Source organism: Carassius auratus, chromosome 8, assembly GCF_003368295.1.
Source record: "Carassius auratus strain Wakin chromosome 8, ASM336829v1, whole genome shotgun sequence".
NCBI lineage: Eukaryota > Metazoa > Chordata > Actinopteri > Cypriniformes > Cyprinidae > Carassius > Carassius auratus.
In genome coordinates, this window is record NC_039250.1 from 7,356,496 (window position 1) to 7,380,388 (window position 23,893).

At 35.0% G+C, this 23,893-nt stretch overlaps 2 protein-coding genes across 5 annotated transcripts; one reads left to right on the plus strand and one right to left on the minus strand.

Annotated features, from left to right (window-relative positions):
- The first annotated feature begins 992 nt into the window (after window positions 1-992).
- On the plus strand, window positions 993-11,045 carry LOC113107149 (calcium-binding protein 2-like). Of its 4 annotated transcripts, none has more exons than XM_026269438.1 (8): window positions 993-1,130; window positions 5,017-5,052; window positions 5,136-5,328; window positions 8,051-8,081; window positions 8,755-8,898; window positions 9,343-9,452; window positions 9,621-9,768; window positions 10,879-11,045. In XM_026269438.1, exons 2-8 carry the CDS (start codon window positions 5,018-5,020, stop codon window positions 10,905-10,907), a joined length of 690 nt encoding a protein of 229 aa, XP_026125223.1. In that variant the 5' UTR covers window positions 993-1,130; window position 5,017; the 3' UTR covers window positions 10,908-11,045. The 4 variants fall into 4 exon arrangements, with proteins under 4 accessions (XP_026125223.1, XP_026125221.1, XP_026125222.1 ...); XM_026269436.1 differs by having other exon boundaries at window positions 994-1,130; window positions 5,133-5,328; XM_026269437.1 differs by lacking the exon at window positions 993-1,130 and adding an exon at window positions 3,498-3,611 and having other exon boundaries at window positions 5,133-5,328.
- Window positions 11,046-11,552: 507 nt separating this feature from the next.
- Window positions 11,553-23,171, minus strand: LOC113107151 (LON peptidase N-terminal domain and RING finger protein 1-like). The gene is made up of 12 exons (XM_026269440.1): window positions 22,413-23,171; window positions 20,839-20,954; window positions 20,242-20,364; window positions 18,699-18,899; window positions 18,380-18,605; window positions 17,921-18,029; window positions 16,778-16,892; window positions 16,209-16,330; window positions 15,717-15,875; window positions 15,463-15,625; window positions 14,352-14,504; window positions 11,553-13,029 (listed from the first exon to the last, which is right to left on the minus strand). Exons 1-12 carry the CDS (start codon window positions 23,035-23,037, stop codon window positions 12,871-12,873), a joined length of 2,271 nt encoding a protein of 756 aa, XP_026125225.1. The 5' UTR covers window positions 23,038-23,171; the 3' UTR covers window positions 11,553-12,870.
- Between the last annotated feature and the right edge of the window lie 722 nt (window positions 23,172-23,893).

The window sequence follows — 23,893 nt, forward strand, 5'->3', positions numbered from 1 at the left end:
CTGTAAGCACGAAAAAGAAAACAGTTTATTGACATTTGTGACAACATGCCCCAATAAAGGTTGTCACAATATGTGTGGTAAACTTCCACAATGGAGCCTATAGGCTTTTAAACAGCAAAATAATGAAAAACTAATTCGGAAAAAAATAACAAAAATGTATAAAGTAATTTTGTCATAAACACTATTCTTATAATTGTTTACAAATTGTATAAAATGTTATCTTGTGACAAGTGCCCCAAACTAAAATAACCTTACAAAAAACTAGAGATGGTACTGTTATTTTTAACTAAAATCATTAACTGAATCATTAACTGAAATGAAGCAGAAATGAAACAGAATCAGACAAATATGAAAAATAAAAATTTGAAATGTTTCATGGGGAGAAAAAAGTACTGCAAGTACCAAATAAAAAAAAAAAAAGGTCAAAAGTACATAATAAAATGACTAAAACTTAAAATAAATTGAAACCTGCAAATATAAATAAAAGCTCATTTAAAATATTAATACATATTCTAATAGTATATAAATAATACTAAAATAACACTGGCTAAAGGAAACACTTCTTTGCCTTTAGACTTTTGACGTACAAACCTTGTGTGACAACTAGCCCCAGTAGTTTTATAACCATACTAATATCTGTTCCTTGCATGAAAAAAAAAACAACAGATCTAAGTTAAGTAACATAAGTTTTTTTTTCATGACTTTAACTTCTCAAGTTTATTTAACCAATTTCAGATTTAGCCTAATATACTGAAAGTTGAAATGATACAGCTAGTTTGATTACTTAAGAATTTAACGCTGCAACTGAATTTAAGTTTTTAAATTGAAGTAGATAGAAATGTTTTACATTGTGCAGTCATGGAAAAATACAGAACAATGTGTCTGTTCCAGACAGTCACATTCATAGGAACACACGCACATCTTAAACCAAACACATCATCAACACGCTTATCTCACATGCTAATCCAAACATATTTAGACAGATTATCATCTACACAGATTATCAAAGGAGGGTGAAGGGACACTTTCTACAGTCAATCCACACATTCTCTCAGAGGAGTAGGAACTGATTTTAAAAAGATCGACTCGAGTGGTTCTGGATTGGACGTTTTTCTCTCCTCATTCTGAAGGTAAGCTAAAAAAACAATGTAGTATGATTAAAAGGCATCTTGCATAAACTCTTTCAACTCACTTGAAGCTCTTTCGTGGTTGCAAACGAGCCTAATTTACTTCAAACCTCACTAACAACAAAGCCTGTTCAACGGTAACATATCAGGCACATTGTGACAGCCATAGCGGCAATCTTTTTCAAAAGCTTTGCTGTATTAGTTCAGAAACTGACAGGAAGGGATGCAGCCAGACTGTAATTACTGAAACATACGTGGGAAATAATTACAGTTATGTTGATGACACGAATGACAGCCACAGAGGAGTGATGAGCCTTTGAAGGCAGTCAGTCTGATGTAAAGTTTGTCTAGATGTAAACAGCAGCTGATAGTGGATTGTCAGGCCGAGCAAGATAAATCCCATCGCTGCGTGGACGTAATGGCAAAGGAGGGGGCCAGCCTCATTTCGGCACCATGACACAAAATCGGTAATGGGGATCGATCGAGCCAGTCTGAGCGTTCCATGGGTATTGTTCTGTGGCTTGTTTTCAGATGTAACCCAGGAAAGTTCTTGCAATCTGTGATTGATCTAGTGCAAAAGGCCTCCTGATGGATCTCACGAGAAGATCCCAAAACAATGCAGAAATACTGTAGCGAACAAGGGGCTTTAAATAACTGCTTTATACTGTAGCACATAAACATATGCTATTCAAAAGAAATGTGAAAATTGTCCTTTTCAGTAAGGACATGTTAAATTGATCAAAAGGGACAGCAAAGACTTTTACAATAATTTTTATTTCAGATAAATGCGGTTTTATTTTTTACCTTTGTATTAATCGAAGAATTCTGAAAAAAAAATTACCAAAAAATATCAAGCAGGACAATACTAAGAAAAAATTCTAAAGCACTAAATCAGCATATTAGAATCATTGGTACTGAAAACTGGAGTAATGATGCTGAAAATTCAGATCACAGGAATAAATCACATCTTTAAATATACTAAAATAGATTTTAAATTGTAGTAATATTTCACAATATTACTGCTTTTACAAATAAATAAGCCTTGGTGAGCATAAGATACTTCTTTTTAAAACATGACCCCAGACTTTTAAACAGTAGTTTTTTCAGGGTCTTTAAATTTACTTTGAATGTTTTTACACTGAGCTAATTTCACATGCTTTAACCCTAAAACTTGCATTTTTATACTGTATATTCATGATGACATTTAGTATGTTTATTAAGCCATTTCCTTAAGGTTGTACAATCCTTGCGGGACATTTGGTCCCCATAATGTAAACAAAACCTGACCACACAAATAATTTCAGTTAGCCCTATAACATTTAACATGTGTTTCAACTTCTGACATAGCTATGCAAGCATGTTTCCATCCTAGACTCTAAAAAATAAAACAAGTAATATGTCACCATGAAATGGAAGTAGCAGTAGTCTTGTTTTCCTTATTGTTATGTGTGATCCAGTGACATGGCTTCTCGAATGAGAAAAAGAGTGGGAAAGAAAAGAAAGCGGGTTGAGCAGGATTTAATTTTGTCCATCGGGAACTGATTAGATCGTTGTTGTTTTCTAATTGCTGCAATCTCATGTGAGTGACAAGTTGTTCCGCCCTCATTCCTGGAACAGACGTCATCAGAGAAGAGGCGAGAAGTCATTTCAAATTGGGAGAGGAAGTTATTTTGATTAAAGATTACAAGAGAACATTCATTTAAAAATAATGATGCATACTGATAAATAATTTATAATAAATTCTGCAATACTCCATAAAAAACAATTGTCCATTTTGACTATTGTCAATTCCCTTGTCAAACAGTAAGACAAAGCCATTTGAAAGCCTGTATCTGAAGCCCTTGGCTTGGACACATATCACAATGTGATTGAGTCTTTCAGGGTGCTAAAGATGTCTATCTCTGAAGGTCCACATTCAGTCTAATCTGCATCTGTCAGACGCAGTCGTTTTTGCAAGGCCAGCTCTGAAAGGTGGCTGCCATATAAAACTTTACTTAATGAACTTTAGCGGAGAAAGGTGGAGGAATGTCACTGTTTCCAGCATTCCAGCAAACCAATCATCCCATGTGTAATTTTAGAAGTAATTACTGTGTGTATCACAACTTGCATCAAAAAGGTTCAGTATCTTATCGTAATTAGGGAGAAAATAGAGCACCTCGTCTTCTTTGCCCCAGCACAGCTTTGGCTCTCTTAAGACGATTCAATCAGTTTTTTCATAATTATCCCCACACTCCTCTGTTAAATTATTCCAATTAGAGGAATTAGGAGCTGAAATTGCTTGTGTCAATGTGCTGATTGACAGCAATTGGTCACTTAGTTTAATAACTCTAGTAGATTAGCGAAGCAGGTTTCAGTCACTAGTGTGCTGAAATAAATTCACCAAATTACCTAGAGCAGACAGAGCCCACGTACTGTCTTTTAGCACATTTCATCTCATCTGAAATATGAATAATCAATTTGCTGTGACTGTGTAAAGGCTCACAGGTAATTAGACATTTTCTAAAGCAAGCTTTTATTTAACTTATTTAATTTTATTTGATTTTTTCAGATTTTTTTATTGAGCCAACATAATGATTTATCAAAGACACCCTTTTATATACATCACAAATATGATTAGAATCAATGCAGAGGGTTCGTTTCCAAAAATAAAAAAACTACTCAGTTATCTCTTAAATAAATATGTGGACATGAGATATTGATTTAAATCAAATTAGTGTACATTTTATCTGTAGTCTATATTTATTTTAAAGCTACTGCTAAGAAAAAATAGTCCATGTTGTGAAAAACTATTACTGAAGCAACAAGACAAACAATGCAATGGCTGCACCCCTGAATATGATTATTTGTATAGAAACAACATATTTTGATGTTTAATATACATATATAAAAATTTGCATATACACAAATATATGTTGTTTGAGAGTGTAGGAAGACAGACTTGTCATTCACAGTGCTTCATGTGAATAGGCGGGAATTAAAGAATTCATATTCCCTATGGAGAAAATGTATTGGAAGAATAGATTTTTACTTCTGGTCTGTGATTGTTGCACTTTTGAGGATAACACTGTTGAGCATAATTTGGCTTTGGACTGATTTAATATCATCAAGCAAAGTTTGCACTTTCCTTTTAATTTAATATTGTTGTAGTCTAAGAGAAACTATTAAGACATAAAAAGAGATTTCATTTGGTATTTTCTTTTCTGTTTGAGCTTTTTTTTTTTTTCAAACCAATGAATATAGCAATAAATGTTTTTGCGTGAACGATTTGCTCATTTTGAATTCATGCTTATTGCTTATAGGAGACATTGACAATTTGGGTTCTAATGACTTGTTAGATGGGCAGAGGACAGACAGAGGTTCGCTGCTTTGCTTGGGCATATTAAATGGTTGATTTTAATTTATAGGCTGTCTGTGCACCTCCATTGTAATCTAATTCAGTGCTCGAAGGAACAGTCCGTCCTCTTGGATCTGACGCTAATGTGCGTTTGATTATGTCGTGTGTCCTTCTCTTCAAAAAGAAGTCTATCCACAAAGGGAAAACAATAGCATCAGACTGTTGCCATTTGGAATGGTAATTGTAATTCCAGCCCCTGACATTTCTGACTATTATAATGCTAGGAAGTAACCCACCAGGCATTTTCTCAACTGGAATCAGGCCTCTGCCCAACCACTGAAAACTAGGGTAAAACAGGTTGCATTTATTTGGCTGGAAAGCTACTCTTATGTTTTATACATGTCAACCTCAATTGACTGGGCATGGTGGCATGAATGTTACATGAAGAATTGTGCATCTACAATGTCAATGTGGACAAACAGGCATTCAAGATGAGAAATAACAACATGAGTAACATCTAAAATGTTCCTTTTTTTTCTTATCGTTATCTATTAGCATGTCTCAGAGGAGTAAAGCATCTTCAAAAGAAAGGTAGGGGTGCCTTTAAATCAATACTTGCATTGGTTGCAGTGATGTGCGGTGTGTTCATTACAGTTCTTCTCTACCTTTAGCAGCTCCTCTCATCCTCCATCCACATCAGACTCTCATCCTCCACGCTCTGCTCTGCGTAACTCATCCAAAGACTCGAAGACCTCCAATCACAGGGGCTCATCTGGCAGCCAAGGACCCAGCGGCAGTAGATCATTCAGCCAGAATTCTGCTATTGCTGCGGCTTATACACAGTACCTCAATGCTCTCTTTGGACAGGTAAACTTTGCAGATCTCTAGATGGATTCTTGCTGGTCTTGTCGAGTGATCTACATTTAAATGATTACAACTTTGTTAGACAGGTGATTACAAAATGAATAAAACATAAACATACTAATACGGTAATAACATACCTTAGAGCAACATTTAAATATGCCAATGATCCTTACAATATAGTATTATAATATATTTTATAGTTGAAATCAGATTTTAAAAAATTATTAATTTTCATTTAAGTTCAAATTTTAGTAACTTTGTTTTTGTCACTATTATTTTTTTATTTTTCTATTTAGCTTTCATTTGTTTACTAATTTTTTAATGTTCCTAATTTTAAAAACTTGCCAATCCAGCATCTCTAATTTTCATTTGTTTCAGTTATTATCTAATATTTATCATATATTAAATTATAATATATTGAAATATAATTTCTATTATTTTATTTTATTTCAGCTTAATTTCAGTTATCGAAAACTATTTTTAATCATTTTAGTTTGCAACAACACTGATTCGGCATCATGGTATTATAATTTGATAAAAATCACTGCACCATATTAATCAAGATGTATTAAGATGTTTGTAGACATATGGACTTTTTTATAGCCATCTAATGCTAGGCTTGTTTGACTTATTTTTCATTACTTAAACCAATATATCTAGCATGGCACAACAGTCAGGTTCATAATCTATGACACGTCTGCTGAGAAAATATTGCTGCCTGTCAACACTATACCTTCCTCCTCAATCAGGTCAGTAGCAAGTGCCAAGTCAAATTATTTTGGTGCACTGAAGCTCAGACCTAAGCTAGCATCTCGCCTCTCCTTTTTTTTTTCTTTCTTTTTTTTTTTTTACTGATGCAATAAATCTGTCACAATTTACTAAATCATAGTCATTTAAACTCAGAGGTGCTTGATTATATTTTCAAGAGAATGTCTGGAGATCAAAGAGAGTCAGTGAAAGCCAGACGACCGGAAGGCTGTAGAACAGTAAGAGAGAGATAATGGATAGAGTCTAACAGACAAACAAGACAAAGGTGCTCCAACACAGAATGGAGAATAACCAATGTATGCACAGCCTAAAGCTCCATGGCTTCTGCTCAGCAGTATTGGAGGGATGAATGAAATAAAAAACAGATAGACAAGGGACCCAATCAGCATATATCCGAGGATAAATAGCCTGAAACAACTCACCAAGTTGCATAACCGTTACCTCTGCCGGAGAAGTCTATGAGTAATGCATTATTTTTAATAATAAATATATGTTTTGGGGGAATTTGGAGGTCAAAAGTCCAGTGAATGTAGCGAATGAAACATTTGAAAGACAGCAGTGCCTTTGGGCACCAGCTTTACAAATCAATTAGTGAAAGTTTTAATATACATATACCCATGCCACATTGGATTAACATCACAGTTACATGGTTATCTAGTTGGCCAAGCACAGGAACAGTGTCGTTAGGAGAAATTAAGTTGATGTGTGTCATTTGTTTTGATGCTAAAATATTTTATATGTAGAACTTTTGCAATTTAAAGGTTATTTATGGTGCTATCAAAACATTAAGATAAAAAATCCAGACCAATCTAACACAGAAAAACTGGCTTAACCAATAGTATGAGTTTGGGGTAGCACTATCTGCTTAATGTGCTAAAAGGTAGACAGGAAAGATAATAAACAAACAACTATGAACTTTGAAATACTAAACTATAATAGAATAACAAATATAAAAACATCGACATTGATAGATGTGAACCAGACAGATTTATTTTAGGTAACTTTCATTCTAGGTTAATTTGGACCTATATTTTTTTTTCACTACGGGAACAAAAAAATAGGATTTGTAAGACATAAGTGCAATCAGAAAACTTGCTTAAAACTGAAATTTCGAATTGCTTGAAATTTAATTTCACAAAGCTATTGGGTCAAAATTTTCAATAAATTATTTAAATGTCAAAGACATTGTTTTTCACTATACAGTGAAGCTACAGGTTGGGTTTGCTTAAAAAATGTTACATGAACAAAAAAAGCGTTACTACACATGCATGCATTTGTATGTTTATGCCTTAGTACATATGCAGCTGTTTCTGAAAATGCTAGCAGATACTGCATATTTGTTTGTTATCAAGTCAAACATTCAAGTCAATTTTATTTGTATAGCGATAAATGTGTATTTGTATGATTTTAACATATTAAAGCATGCATGTGCGCATGAATCTTGATAAAGCTGCATTCGAGGATATTATTTACGAAATACAGCAATAATGTAAACCATTTCTCTCTTAAACGTTCTTTCTCTTTGTCCTTTAATACACATTGCCCCTTAACCATATACACATTTTGTGTTTGCAAAACGAGTTAATTTTTTCCCCCGAATCTTTTTTCACTCTTTTTCATTCAAACCATTCTTTGTTTGTATGAGCGTTGACGTGAGGCATGGTAGGGCATGTTATGGTGTAATCCAATTATACAATCTCCCCCCCCACCCCACTCTATGCGTCATTGTGCCACTGAGCAGCTTTGATAAGCGTGCTAACATAAACCTCAGTTATTAGTGATTAAAAATGGGCGATGTCTCTAAGGACGTTCAGCTCTCATGCTGTAATAATTTCCATATTTAGCTGTTTTTGTGTCATGATTATTTTTTTCCTCATTGTCATTTTGCTCTCTCATCTATCTTGTCCTTCTACCTCTCTCTCTCTCTCTCGCTCTCCCTCCCATTTACTTTCACCAGGACAGAGATTTACTGCCAGAGGAACTAGATGGTATGTACAGAACATGCATATTTAATATCCAAGCCAATGCACAGTGTCTAGACAGACATTTTTCAGAGATTCAATAGCATCTGACACAAATAAAATTTGATTAAAAATGGATTGGCATTGTCAGAAATGGTGAATGGCGTAAGCAGCATTAATAATACCAGCGCAGTGAGGCAGCCTGTGCTGATAGTCCTATACCCGCTCAAGCTGCATGGCCCTATAGATTATATAACTGGCATAATGTAAATGTCCTAATGCAATCAAAATGTACAATTTTTGTTTTGATTTGTAATTTTAGCTACCCTGATACCGAAATGTGTCTAAAGTCAGTCTAAACACTGATCTGTGTGATTTTATAATTTCATTAACATTAAATAAACATGTAAATTAAAAAAAGGAGTGGTACATTCTAATTAACAACAGAACACAATAACATTAATACATTTAAAATTCTAGACTAATAAATACAATTTTGTATCTAAAAAAGCTAAGATTACCACTGTGGGACAAAATCCCCTTATATATACACACACACACACACACTCACACAAATACACATACAAACAAACAAACACAAAACACACTCCATTCAGGGTAATACCTAAGCCAAATACTATATACTGCAATTTGAAGAACAGTTGGCATCGTGATTCAATGTGACTACTTTTCCTTTCAGAGCTGCATGAAGCATTTAAAGAGTTTGACTATGACCAGGACGGGTATCTGCACTACAAAGATGTCGCAGACTGCATGAGAACCATGGGATATATGCCAACAGAGATGGAACTGATTGAGATCATTCAGCAGATAAAAATGAAATGTGAGTGTGTGTGTGTTTGTTTGTTTCTATTTATACTCTACCTTTTAACCTACACTACAGTTTAAAGGTTTGGGGTCAGTAAGATCTTTTTAGGAGTTTTAATACATTTACTCAGCAAGGATGCATTTAACAGATCAAAAGTGACAGTGAAGACATTTCAATTGTTACAAAAGTTTTCAATTTCAAATAAATGCTGTTCGTTTGAACTTTCTATTCATCAAAGAATACTGAAAAAACTGTATCAGTGTTTCTACAAAAGCATTAAACAGCACAAATCTTTTCAACATTGATAACAATACAAATGTTTCTTGCACAGAAAACCAGCATTTTAGAATTTTTACTGTATTTTGATCAAATAAATGCGGACTTGATGAACATAAGAGACAAACATAAAAACATCTAACCAACCCCAAACTTCTCTATGTGGTGTGTTTGTGGTTATAGGGGGTGGTCATGTGGACTTTGATGATTTCTGTGAATTAATGGGGCCCAGGATGCTGGCTGAAACCGCTCATATGGTGGGTCTAAGGGAGCTGCACTGTGCTTTCAAACAGGTGAGTATGCACTCTAAAGTTCCCTTCAAAGGGAGCACACTTTAAAGTCTACATTAAATAGAGAACAAAACGCCACAAACATCAAAACATCATTACCTTGCATCTTGTTCCAACCCATAAATAATATTACTTCTTCATAAAACTCTGCATTCCTCTCTGCTATCGTAGTTTGACTCTGACGGTGATGGACGGATCACCTTTGAGGAGCTGAAGGAGTCCACAAAGACGCTGCTCGGGGAGAAACTGAAGAAGGGAGAACTGGAAGAAATTCTGACAGACATCGACCTCAATGGAGATGGGAACGTGGACTTTGATGGTAAGCAAGGCAGCATCCCTTTTGAATGAACTACTCTGTTGGGCTGAATAGATCATAGCACAGGTTCAAACTCAACTCACTGAGCAGTAAACAAACAAAAAGCTGGAACTTGTATAGTGACAATTGCGAAACGATATGCATTTACCTTGTGTACAACGTCACTTAAGACAATAACACAACTCTAGAGCGCTTTCTAGTGGCCAGCATATGAAATAGCAGCAGCCCTCTTTTCACTTGTAAATATGGCTCTTGGGACCTGCTTTTCTGAGGATATATGGGTAATTTGTATAGCCTGGAGGGTTAAAAAGAGGTTTAAAGCTGAGGGTGTCCCCATTTTAACACACCGAGACCAGCAATCTTATACTAAAAGTGGACTGAATACATTTTTCATATTAAAAAAAAATCCACGTCCTCAGAATGTCATTTTTATAATTGGCCTTCACCTTTAAAACCAGGTTAACTTTGGTCTAGGGGTAACTGCTATACTTTTTTTTTTTTTTTTTTTTACCTTGAGCTGTCCATAAACCCTTTTTCTTTTCAAATACACAAAAAGCACTATGTTAACCACAGTTGCTGGGTTCGTTATTTAGATATTTACCATAGTTAGTGCCACAAAACAACAATCAACCATATAACTGCTTGTTATACTATACACACACACACACACACACACACATTATATATCACTATAACTCCCACAGAGTATCTACATTCACCTCAACTGTGGAGTACTAACAGACACCCCTTGCTTTTTATTTGCTTGATTTTTAATTTTGAGTTATAAAATGGAATGAGCTTCTTCATCTTGACTTGTTAATCACACAACACAACAACAAACGTGTCTGCTTACCTTACTCAGGTAACAATTCCCGCCATCTTCATCTTTGAGCTCTTAAATTGATATTGTACGTATGTGACGCAGCTTTGATAGATATGTGAACTTTTAAAACAAGCTTCAAGCTCCATTTTCACACGAATTTCTCAAGTGATATTTCAGGGAAAATCTTTACGCTTTCTCTGCACGAAACCGCTTACACGTAGTAATCTCTAGTTGATAAAATAACGTCAATGAGTTTATTAACTGACAGTGTTGCATCTGTTTTCTTTCAGAGTTTGTCATGATGCTGTCTCTCCGATAGCTGGACGTTTGCCGTTTTTTCATACCTGAGAGTTCAGTCAAACCTGTCATGTCAAAGTTGGTAAATACACTGTGCATAAACTGCGGATATTTATGTAGAAATGTATATATTTGTATTCAATAAAGGTCTGAAACTGTGTGAGAATGTTCTGGTTGTTTGATGCAGGATGGTGGATTATCTAATAGTAAATTACCGTAGTTATGAAACATGTTGTGACGCTGCTGCGACCTAGTGGAGGATATAGGTAACGAAGATGAGGATAGTAATAAATATTATATGTTAATTATTTAGCAATAATAATACATGTTATTTGTTCATTATTATCTAGTAGTAGTAGTAGTAGTAATGGTAATAATAATAAAATGTAATAATAAATTAGGCTCCAGCATCCCTGTGACCAGACATAAGACAAGTGGTTTTTGTAATAACTTATTATTGTTAGTAAAAAGAAAATTAATTATAATAATAAAATATTAATATTATATGAATATCTAGAATGATATTTTTTCATATAATAATAATAAATTAGACTCCAGCATCCCACAACCCCACAAAATAATTGTTTTGGAGAATTTGGAAAAACAAATGAAATGGAGAGAGAGATCACGTTAATGATAATAACAATAATACTACTATAGACACAGATACAATTCAAAAGATGTGCATTTTATTTGAAAATTGACAACTTAAATATTTGAGCGGAGCTGTAAAAAAACAACATTTTTCAAAACAAAATGATTTACATACAACAAAGCCATTATCGAACACATTTTTCACACTTTTTTTGGCCAAGAGGCAAATTGAGTAAATTAAACCACAGAATTAATTCTCAGTCAACAGGAATGCAAAAACCCAAGCCGATGCATTATACTGTAGGAGCAGAACGCAACAAGGTATTATAAGGCAAAAGTTAGTCTGCACACAACAAGCACCACACAGGTATGAGCTAGCGAGTGAGCATTCATAACTGTCAAGATGCAGAATGCTTGCTGGGTCTTCTTTCAGTATGGTGCTGTTGCAGCCAACAATAGTCGGTTTCCTTACTTGACTACATCTGTCAAAATATTGCAAGTTTCCCTTTGTTTACACAAATAAAATACATTAATATCTCAGCATCATTCTTAAAAATGACGAGCAGCTTATAACTAACAGAGACACTTGCAATATGGTCACACGCTGATTTTGCCGTTTTGACTTACCCACAGCAAACGAATGATACGTCTGAAATGCAAACAATTGAGATATTTGGAAGTCCTATTTATTTCCCTGGCAGAAATAAATCTATGACAGGACAGGACAGTGCAAGCTTCATTAATGTCTGTTACAGCAAAAGTAACAAAAATTAATATAGGTGCATCGGCAGAGTTTTCTCTGTCTTAGGCAACTCAGCTGTTGTGCGACAATGACTTCTTGTGCGAAAGCGATATTTCTGCTATTGTTTTTCCAGAATATTAAGAGAGAAAAAGATATTCAAAACGGTCTTGCCTTCTACCTTGGTGCCCAAAAATCTACTTTGAAGATGTAGTTTTTGCAGATGCTTCCTGTCACTTCAACACACAAAGCATGGCGAGAATATGTTGAAAATATTGAAATTCTTCCAAGCGATATTTCTGCCCTCAAAGCACTGTATGGAGGCTACGGGCATTAGACGGAAATGTGAGGTTAAGTAGATTGTTTCTCCTATATGAGAATGGACAGGCTATTCAGCAATAAGTATCCAGACAAAGAAAAATCAGATGGTGATGAAGAGATCGCTATGAAACAGCAAAACACTTTGTTCTTATAACTCTCTCGGCATGAATTACATCTAAGCCCACAGACAGAAATCTGTGTCGGGCTTTGAGTGCAGTCTCCTTGAATTCTCATTAGTTCTTCATCAGTCAGCACCGTAGAGTGTTTGCATGTTGGCCAGCAGAAGGACACAGACATTAGCTGCTGGAAACAGAGTTCTGTGTTGGAAGCTCTAGTCGCTGGACAGTTTCTGCAGGTAGGTGAGGATGTGCTGGATCTTGACTAGTCGCTCTTTTAGTGTTGTCATGGAAAGAACAGACAGCTGGTAACGTGGATCCACAGGTAGAACAGCTAGCAGCCACCAACAGCATGCTGGACCATTAGGTGTTGCCTTGAAAACAAAGAAATAAAGAAATAGTGTTACAGTCTAGTAAGCTCATGTACTAAAAGACTTACACATACAAGTACAGTCAAATCCTGTGTACTGTATCGGTTCTCTGCTGATATTGAAGATCTGTTGATATTAGAAATGTATATGAGCTGATAATTGTGCTGCTTGTTTCCTCTTGATTACCTTTGCCGTCTTGTGTTATTTTAGTATTATTTCTAGCTTTTAGAATTATTTTATGTGATTTTTTATTTTAGTTTTTTTTATAATAAATTTTATGTGCTTTTGTCATTTTTATTATATATATATATATATATATATATATATATATATATATATATATATATATATATATTTTTTTTTTTTTTTTTTTTTTTTAAATCTTCGCTTTATTTTTTACATTTTATTTCAGCCTTATTTTTATTTATGAACAATTTTTTATAGTTTGTTTTACTTTTAGTTAGGCAAAAAATAATAACACTGCATCTAATACTCACTCCAAGTTAATTTCTCAAAAAAAAAAAAAATCTTTTAACAATTTAAAAACACTTAAATGTAATATTTAGCTAATCTCAAAATAAAATAAAAAATTATGTTAATATATATAATATATGATATATATTTATATCAGCCATAACAAAACTAAACAAAAAACAAATACTTTTATACAAATAATTATCAACTTATTTGGTATTGGCTAGAATTGATACTTGTATAATTCAGTCCTGCTTTCAACTTTTTACCTCAACATGACCAGGCTGATCTGAACACTACTGATGTGACTTTACAGGTCTTATTCAAATCAAGAAGATGTTCTGAGTTACACAGAACATCAAACTTTTCTTTAATCCCCCCAAAAATAAAGGACATTTCCTCATGACATGACCCATTTATCATCATGCCTTCTTTTTGTAAAAGAGAAACAATAAGTTAAATTAAATGCTGACGAAACTAGCTTGAACATTCTGTACAAATCCTATTTGTACTCAGAAATCACAGGACAGGCCGTTCAAATCGACCATGTAAGGCTCAGCTACGTTCATGAAGCTTACACAACCATAACCCTCCCTCCGTTATTATTCAAAGCATGCCATCCCTATTCGGGACAACATGCTAATATGTTTACCAGACAGTGTGTGTGCGTTTGTGAGATCTGCCAGATCAACTTCCATTCTTTCTGACACATTTATGATGTAACAGCACTTATGCAAACGCAACCCTGAGTGCACTTTGACCTACTTCCTACCATCCAGCCTGCTGTAAGGCTGAGAAAGGAGAGAGACAGACCTTCTCTCAGTAGTAGGGATTAAAAGAGCGGGAAATACCTGGATGTCAGCTTCTCTCTCTGGCATGGGCCCAAAATGCTGCAGGATCTGGTTCCGGAAGCGATTTTCCAGGTTCTGGAACCATTTACGAGCCTGGTCATACACCTGATCATGTAACACTTGTAGCTTCTCTAAATCCTCATCATCATTTACCTACAATACACAAAACAGATCAACATTCCAGCTTTTAAATACTGTATATTAAAGCTTAATTTAAATTCTGGTCAGCATAAACTGTAGAAAGACATGTGGTTTCCAAACACAATATTTCTGTGGCTGCATTCTGCTATATTACAGTACCGTTATTAAAAAATTCAAATGACTATGGTCCTAAAAGTTAAATAAATAAAATGATAAAAATAATAAAATTACCTTATTTAAAAATCCTATCCTTATTTGAGCCCAAAATGCTATCATAATTATACACAGACAGATATTTTCCTGCATTCCTCTATATTACAGTAAACTAAAAATCGTTCATATCATCCAGATACACAATGTTTTCAGAATTTGTCTTTCATTCAATGAATAAATAATAAATAGTCATTAAAAATGTACAAAAAATGTTCATACCTAGAAAACTAAAACTAAGATGCTAAATTTAAATACATTTAAATAAAATATAATTCTCCTTATTTTAAGGATTTTGTTTTTAATAATAAACAGACATTTGACATTCTTTTCTTGCATCCCTCTTCATTATATTAATTTAGAAAATCCATACAGGTGCATACTTTCTTAGAATTTTTTTGTTAAGTCTATAACTATAAATGCAAAAAAACACAAAAAAACACTATTAGTTGGCTTTTTTTTTTTATAATAAAAGAAAAAAAAATGTTTCCATACATTTTCCGAGCAAAAATGTTTAGAATTTTTTTTAAATATAATTACAAATTAAAAACAAAAAATATTAGTTGGCTTTATTTTTTAATTATAAGATTTAAATAAATACTTAGAAACCTATGGTAAAAGAACTATGGTAAACAAGTTTAAATAAAATGTAATTTACCTTTTTTTTTCCTGACTGCTCATCAATAGCATAGACATAAGACTGCAATCCTGCATTCCTCTACATTACAGTAATTAAAAAAAAAATATGAGAAGTGCGTACTTTCATATCCTCCAGATACTCGATGGTGGCGATACAGTATCCATCTCTCATTCCACGTGAGAGGACGCGAAACCTCTTTCCTCCGATTGTATCAACAACAGACCGCCCATCTGGGAGGAAATGCACACTGCGGATCTGGAGCATGCAGCCGTAGTCCACAAACCTTCATATATCAAAACATAAAAAGTCAGCTACACAATCTGACAGATTTAATGCTCACGTCCCCATGAGATCTCATATAAGCACACACTTACCCTTTCTGGGGGTCGCTGATGCACATGCCAAACTGACGTGTCCCGGTTTCCATGCAGCGTCGGATCATGAGACGGTATCGTGGCTCAAACACATGAAGGGGGCAAGGCACAGTGGGGTAGGCCATGGTACAAACAAAGATGGGCACATTCTTTGTTAAACTGGGGAAAGACAAATATCAAACAGAACAGATTGAGTGCATTTGGCAGATTAGATACAAAGAAACAGCAGGTGAAATTTTACAGTGCGAGTAATTTTATATCACGGTAACAATATAATTCACAAGTTCATTAAATACTTTACAAATGAAAGGCATGACATTTTTGTGTTGTTTTCTCTTTTATTAGGGACTGGATAGATGGAAACCAAAAGATTATGCATAGCAAATAAATATTAAGTTCAGTGCAAAAGCAGCTGCAGATTATGTGACACTTGAAAACAAAATGATGAATCTGATTGGATGAGCCACGAACGAAGCAGTTGTGCAAACTTACTCTGAGAGCTCTTTTGTTTCCTCTGTATGCAGCTTCAGTCTTTCTGAATGTTCCTTGGATAGATACTGTTTAATGATGTTATCCAGCACTTGTGTGATTGTGTACTTTCTGAAGGCAAGATACTGTATGAAGAACCAAACAGAGGAGGAAGAGAAGAGAAATGCAGAAAGAGTTGGATTGGTTACTAATGCTCAAATAATTTAAAATGTCATTGACAGTATGAAAACAAATCATCTCAGTCCACAACAATAAGGATCACTGAATGGCCTGAAGTCAGTGTGAAACTTGTGATAGTCTTGAAAGCATTAGTTAAAATTAACCTTATAAAGAAATCAGTAATGTTTGGATACTATGCAACCATTTTTAGCAAAAAGGATTTTGGACTATAAAAATGATGGTGGTAAATCTTAAATAAATTTGACTTATTAAAACAAAATACAACACAATTTTTTTTTCAATAATACAGTTAACTTAATTTAAAAAGAAGCCTTGTTGAGCCCCAAATGCTATTTTAAATATTTGATTGTTGCATGCCATGCAAATGCACAGTCTGTGATTTTGAGACAAACCTCTTTTAGGCTTTCTTTGCAGAGAGGGCACTGGGGATTGTGGTCTAGACAGCGCTCCAGACAGTTTTTGCAGAATGTGTGGCCACAGGTTGTCGTGACAGGCTGATAAAATAATCTAGAAAAGAGACAGGAGATGATCTTGAGCCATACCATTTCAGGGTGAAAACAAGCACGCTTTCACTGACGTGGACCACAGAAGCAGTCATAAGGGTCAATTTTTCAAAATTTAGATTTATAAATCTACTGAAAGCTGAATAAATAAGCTTTCCATTGATATATATTTGTTTGTAAGGATTGGACAATATTTGGCCGAGATACAACTATTTGAAAATCTGGAATCTGAGGGTGCAAAAAAACTCAAAATATTGAGAAAATCAACTTTTAGTTGTCCAAAGTTCTTATCAATGCATATTACTAATCAAAAATTAAGTTTTAATATATTTAAAGTAGGAAATTTACAAAATATTTTCATGGAAGATGATCTATACTTAATATCCTAATGATTTTTGGCATAAGAAAATAATTTTGAAAACCTATACAATGTATTTTTGGCTAATGCCACAGTCTTCACAGTACCACGTTAACAGTAGCTGATATCAATAAAGGAGAAATATTGTGGTTTCAACTACTAAATGATACCAAAGCAGAAAAACCCACATTTTGACATTATATGAAATATTAACTTTTTTAATCAAGTGAATTTAAAACGATTGAAACAAATTCTGAAATAAATGTTATATTTTTGTTTAAATGTTACATTATATGTTTAAATTGTAGGATATTACCATTTAAACATATTTAAACATTTAAAATATGAATTTATATTTAAAAAAATATATGTAAAATATTTGAGAATTCTTAAAGAAACATCTTTTTTTTTTATAAAATATATTTTTAGAAAATATTTTGCTATAAAACACATTCAATCAAATATTAACATTACACAAAATAGTAACAAATTAAAATTAAAAGTAAATACATTTAAAATAGTTGAGAACTCTGCAAGAGATATCTTTATTTTATATTATTTATTCTAAAGTTTATATAGGAGAAAAAGTGCAGTGATTAATTTTACTTTCATCCTTTACTTCTTTATTAGGCCTTTAGTTGTTTTGACTCTAGAAACACACACTTTTCTCTCACCTCATACAGAGAGAGCATTCAAAGTCATTTGGGTCCAGCAGGTCTTTTGGCAGGGTTCGATGGGACTTGGTTTCCTCAGTAACAACAGGAGGAGCTGCACTGGCAGTCGCTGAAGGAGAAAGGTTGAAGAGCAGAGGGATGAGGACACTCATACTTTATTTAGGGCTTTAACTCAAACTGCAGACACTTTTTAGCTGATGATAGTAATGCATTCTGCTCACAGTGCCAGTGAAAGTAAGAAATTCACATATTTTTAATTCGGAGTTATCATTAGGTTGCCTGAACAGAAAGTGGAGTAATCAGTCTAAGGATGCCCTGTATAATACTTTATTAGGGTCATTGGAAAACCACCAACTACATTATAGTTTGGCTGTCATAAAAATTTTCAGATGTGCAGTCAATACAGTTGCTTTTCAACCTTTTGTTGGCATCACGTTCTTATCAGGCGAGACAACTTACCTACTTGCTTCTTATATTTACTGCTGTGGCTGTAAGCCACACCAGGCCCTGCTTCAGACACAGAAAGCTTCCTCTTTAGCAGCATGCCTTTATCTGGGTCACCCAATTGTGGGGCGGAGCTGACTCTTTTAAGCCCTTCCTCTACACCTCCTGCTATCCCGTGAACACGAAGGGAGTGAGCTCTGCTCAGGCCGGAGCGCTCCAGACTTTCACACCGACCTGGTTTCTGCAGACACAGAAAAATGAAGTGTTAAAGTATTAAGAAGCGCTAATGTCTTTAGAGATCTATTCCTAAAGGTGTTAAAGGTGACCAGCAAACCTCTGAGGTTGTAGGGGGCTGCTGGGGAGAAGCTGCCTGTGTGTCTGACTGGTGCTGGGCTTGCAACTGGGTCTGCTGGTCTCGATCCTTGCCCTCCGACACAAGGGTTTTACTGCGCAAGTGTGATGAAGTGTTGTGGGTTGTCTCTCTCAAACCAACCTTGACATTATCGCAGGCCGGAGCCAACAGGTCATGCAAGATCTGAAGATGAAGAACAAAAAAATGGAACAAAGACAGGAAGTTTAACAGAGGTTAGAAGAAAATATAGCTGAGAATATACGTTCTTATATGCAGTACCATTTAAAAGCTTAAACCTTATTCAGAAAGGGTGCATCAAAATATTTCAAATAAATGTTTTTTAATGTTATTTGTCCTGGGAAAAAAAAAAAATCAGTTTCCACAAAGAATTTTCTTGAAATGTTTCTTGAGCACCAGGATCATGTGACACTGAAGACTGGAGTAATGATGCTGAAAATACATTTTAACCTATATTAAAATAGAAAAGTTATTTTAAATTGTAATAATAATTCACAACATTACTGTCTGTAGTCTATGACAGATTTAAAATATGCAGCTTTAATGAGCATAACTTCTTTCAAAAACATTTTAAAAATCTTAAAACGCCGAACCATTAAAATGGAATGTTGTCCACAACTAATCCTGCTGCATTCTGTGCAAATTAAGATAAATAGATTGCAAGAATTAGGCGCCTCTAGCTAGTGTTTATGCCTCAGAAATGTTATTTAAGTCACCAGTCTTTGTTAATGTCATTGAGAGATCATGATTTCTCCTTTAAAATAGTTCTCAGTCTTAATGTAGGCCAAAGAAAAGCACCTAATTACATAAGGGAGTGTGTTTTAAGCCTTCTGTAAACACACATACACACACACACACACTCTGAAAGATACACATTATGCAACGCTCACAGCACACTTTCTTCATCTTTCTAGACTCAGGCAGAAAGTCACAAGGCTTCACCAGTAATAATAATCTTACATAATTTAATTATGGTCCATAAGTTATTCTAAACAGCATTTTGGCCACAGCACATTACAATAAGTTGACCTTTAAAAACGCAAATAACTAAAACTGTAGTGAACTTGAACAGAGAACTGTTCTGGCTCCAGTGCACTGATCTCTGGACTACATTATTAATCAACACTGAGTATCGTTAGACCATAACTAGTGTGCCAAAATTCATATTCAAAATCATATTAGATGTCCAAAGCAGCAAAGTAGCACAATACAGACTTAATGTTAATGTTTGCTATTCTACAACTTCCACTAGACAAATTATAGAGGAAATAAAATATAAATAAAACATGAATCTAAATTAAATTTACTTTATAACAATAACTAATATATTTAAATATATTATTGAATAAAATAATATAAATTTGAGCTTATTTTACGAGTCATCTGAGGGCGTCTGTTTTCTAAAATATCAATAAGTATGACTACTGAAATTCAGGCTGGTAATGTAATGTCCAATTTTTATGATCTTTTCCACTGAGTTAAGTACAAAAGCAGAAATTAATCTCACCAATTCCACCTCTTGTTTGGCCTGATGGAAGTTTTCATCCAATGCCAAACACTGAAGGAAGACCTGCAGAGAGTCATCTACATGACCCATCTCTTGGAGAATTTTTGCTTTCCGGAAGTATCCCTGCAAGAGAGAGCGACAGATCAGAGTGAATTTAGCTTCCAGTAGCACAGATCCTGTTTTGGGGGTTAATCTGACTCGAATGGGACTGAGAGTCTAGTCATGTTAATGGTCTCAAGGCTAATAACAGAGCTAGACACTGAGATAAATACACACTTGAGTGACCCACATCTCTGCCTTATCCCTACCTGTCTATATCTCCTTATCTCACTTGTCAGCTTGGCAAACATGCTTTATACCTTAATCATGTGTTTAACTCAGCTGCATCCCCTGGTCAAGAATCTACAAAAAAGCAGGACTAAATAATATGGATAGCCCTTTTCTGTGACATAATTATCATTTTTGGTTTGAAATCTGTCTGAAATATGAAAAATGTCAACATGGTAACATTCTCTATTTGGAAAATATTGATATTGTAAAAGCATGCCGATGTACTGTAAATTAGTCATCTGTTGCAGTACGTGTTCATCGACGTACCTCTGGGGATGGGGAAGCAATCAGGCAGGACTCCCAGTTTTCTAAAGCCTGACGGTACTGCTTCAGTCCTCTGTGAGCCTCGGCATGGCACACCCGCACCCACACATTAATAGAGTCTGAGAGACAGAGAGAATCAGTGAGAGACCATGAAAAAACGCAAAAGCACAGCTCTAACTACCACTTAATTAAGTCTGTCTGACAAGCATAATGATATTATTACAATACTTCAGATGGCATAGTGTAAATGTGTAAGGTCAGCACATCAAGGAGAGACATTCATGCACTGAAATGCCACAGGAATAAAGGGAGAGAGGATCTGACACTGCAGCAGGACTGCCTTTTTTCAAAAGGGCAAATGAGGACAGACCAGAAGAGAGGAGACTGCCGCAATCTGATTATTACACTGACTCTATGGGATACATTAAGGGACTTTATGGATCTGAACCACCACTTTCATCAAGATACGCATCAAGAATACATGTGCCAGAGGGTTATCAAAGAGGAAGTGTCCCAATTGTTGTGTAGAATGACCAGAAGGTTCTGACATTATGTAGCCATTATGTAACTTGTTACAAAGATGATATGGTGATAGATTATCATGAATCAACAGCACAAATAAAACACCGTGGGGCAAGAAGTCCCCTTGGCTAAACTATCACAGAACGTATAAGTGACTTTTGATATCATTCTTGTTAATATTAGTGTCTTTAATGTACAGTAAAGTCTATTAAAATTGTGCTTTGACAAATTTTATTTAGTTAAATAACTGAATAACCGATAACAGACAAAGCAGAATCCCAGTGAAAGAGATTCATCATAAAGGTACATTTGTTCTATAACTTATATACAGGCATAATAATATTTACATATTTAAATTAATTAAACATATTATAATAGCAACACTCTGAAATCACACTGAATGATTTCATTCATTGTGCCTATAAGTTCTAATGAAAAGTAAAAATGTCTGAAATATACATGTAATTTACAACATTATTGAATAATAGCCCTTATGAATTAAAATAATATTAGATTTAACAATAATATTACTAGTAACAACATGCAATGAGTAAAATCTCTCAATTGACTTATTGAAAAAATGTTACCCTGATTGTAGCATATTTAAATTCCAGCTGTTGTTTAACAAATGCAACAATGCATTTTTAGAATTTAGGCCACATAACAGAATATTAGACAGCCCTTAGGCATCTCTCTGTTGAATAAACACCAAACACCTGAACATTGTGGCTATTACATACTGCTCTACTTGTTTTTATCAAACTCAGTTTGCCTCAGATTACAAAACACCCTGTGTCACGACCTGCCTTACACAACGCGTGCAGAGTGCGCACGCGCCACGCGAGCGCGTTTTGTAATACATGCACTCGCCAGTTACATGATAGCTGAGGGCAGGGCTTATACATAAGTTACAGCTGTCAATCCAATTGTTGGTCATAGGAACCCTGTCCACCCTCGGACCCTCTTAAATAACAATATAAGACGTGTTGTGACCTAGTTACTATTATTGCCAGGTTAGTAAATATATTTAGACACAGACACGGATGTGAACTTACCAGATTCTAATAAATGACTCGTTAGTGCAATAGCATCGTCGTAGTGTTTAGTTTTCAACAGGCTTTCAGCTTCCCCTATACATTTAGCTATTTTCACGTCTTCAGGGAACCACTTTTCTAAAAGTCCAGAAAGGATCACATTCACTCGGGGATCCCCAGGCCTCCTCCTAATGTCTTCACTGCACAGTTTGCATTTGGAAAGAGTGCCATGCTGTATACATCTCTTACAATACGTATGTCCACATATCACCGTCACGGGCTCGGCTAAGAAACTATGGCAGCCAGGGCAGTCAAATTCACAATCCTGTGTCCAGTTTGGCTCACTTTTCGCTGAGGACTCTTCTGATTTCTTCTTGAAGTTACGCAGAACGCATCCGACTAAACTGCTCAGCTGGTCCGGCCGGACTGGGCCACACCGGAGAGCCATAGAAAACATATCGACAGCCTCTTTGAGACGATTTTCCGACGCTAAAGCATCAGCTTTCGATAAAACTAGTTGACGGTGATCAACATGGTCTTCCTCGTCCCAGACGCCTTCTGTTTCTGGCGCTATAAAAAACCTTCCCCTTTCCTCCAAAGCATATTCTTGGTCTAGTCTTCGCAACGACATGCTCGCGAGTGACATTCACAGATACGCCCCGCCAAAATAATAAATAAATAAAAATGTCAAAGCATTCCTATTACAGTTCTCGGTACAGAAGAACGTATTAACTCGCGGTCCTGAACATACAGTGGTTTTGTCCGCGAGTTACGTAAAAATAACATCACGTGTGCATCAGCGAGCGCGTCTATTGGCTGCCGAGGCACATTACGAAACACAAAACTCTTGAGTTTTATAACTTGCGCTCGGCACTATGGAGAGCAAAGGCTGCTGTAAAAGAATGCATGGATGCAAAAATGTCAGCTTGCTATCATCGTGTTAGTACTGTTATCCTGCGCATTTTAATGCAGAAAGGCAAAATTACACGATCCTCAACGCTTCTTTTTTTAATTGCTAAAAAATAGTTTCCAGTGTCAGTGGTGTATTTGTGTTGCCTGTGTGCTTAACATATAGGTTGGACGTCTGGATCAATGTTACTCAAGGGTGTTAAGGCTGTCGGAATGTCATGATTATATAGGTCAACGCACATACGTAATTCCATATTACACAAGATAAGTCTGATAGCATTTTTCCCTTACAAAGCATCAGTAGCCCATAGATCAGAGTGCCATTTATCGTGAGGAAATAATTTTGTCTTCACCACCTTGTAAAGAACGTGTTCTAATGCTCGCTATAAAAAAGTATGTGATATAAGTTTATGTATCTGCAATTTGTGTTCATTGCAATAAACCTGTATTATTGCCTTTTTTTAATTCTAGATTTTTGCTGTTTAAATTACTTTTAACAATTTGATGAAGTTCATTTTTAATAGAGTTAGTAAAGTCCGTTTTTCACACGTTAAGACAGGATATTGATAGAATTGGGGCATAACTACAAAAAA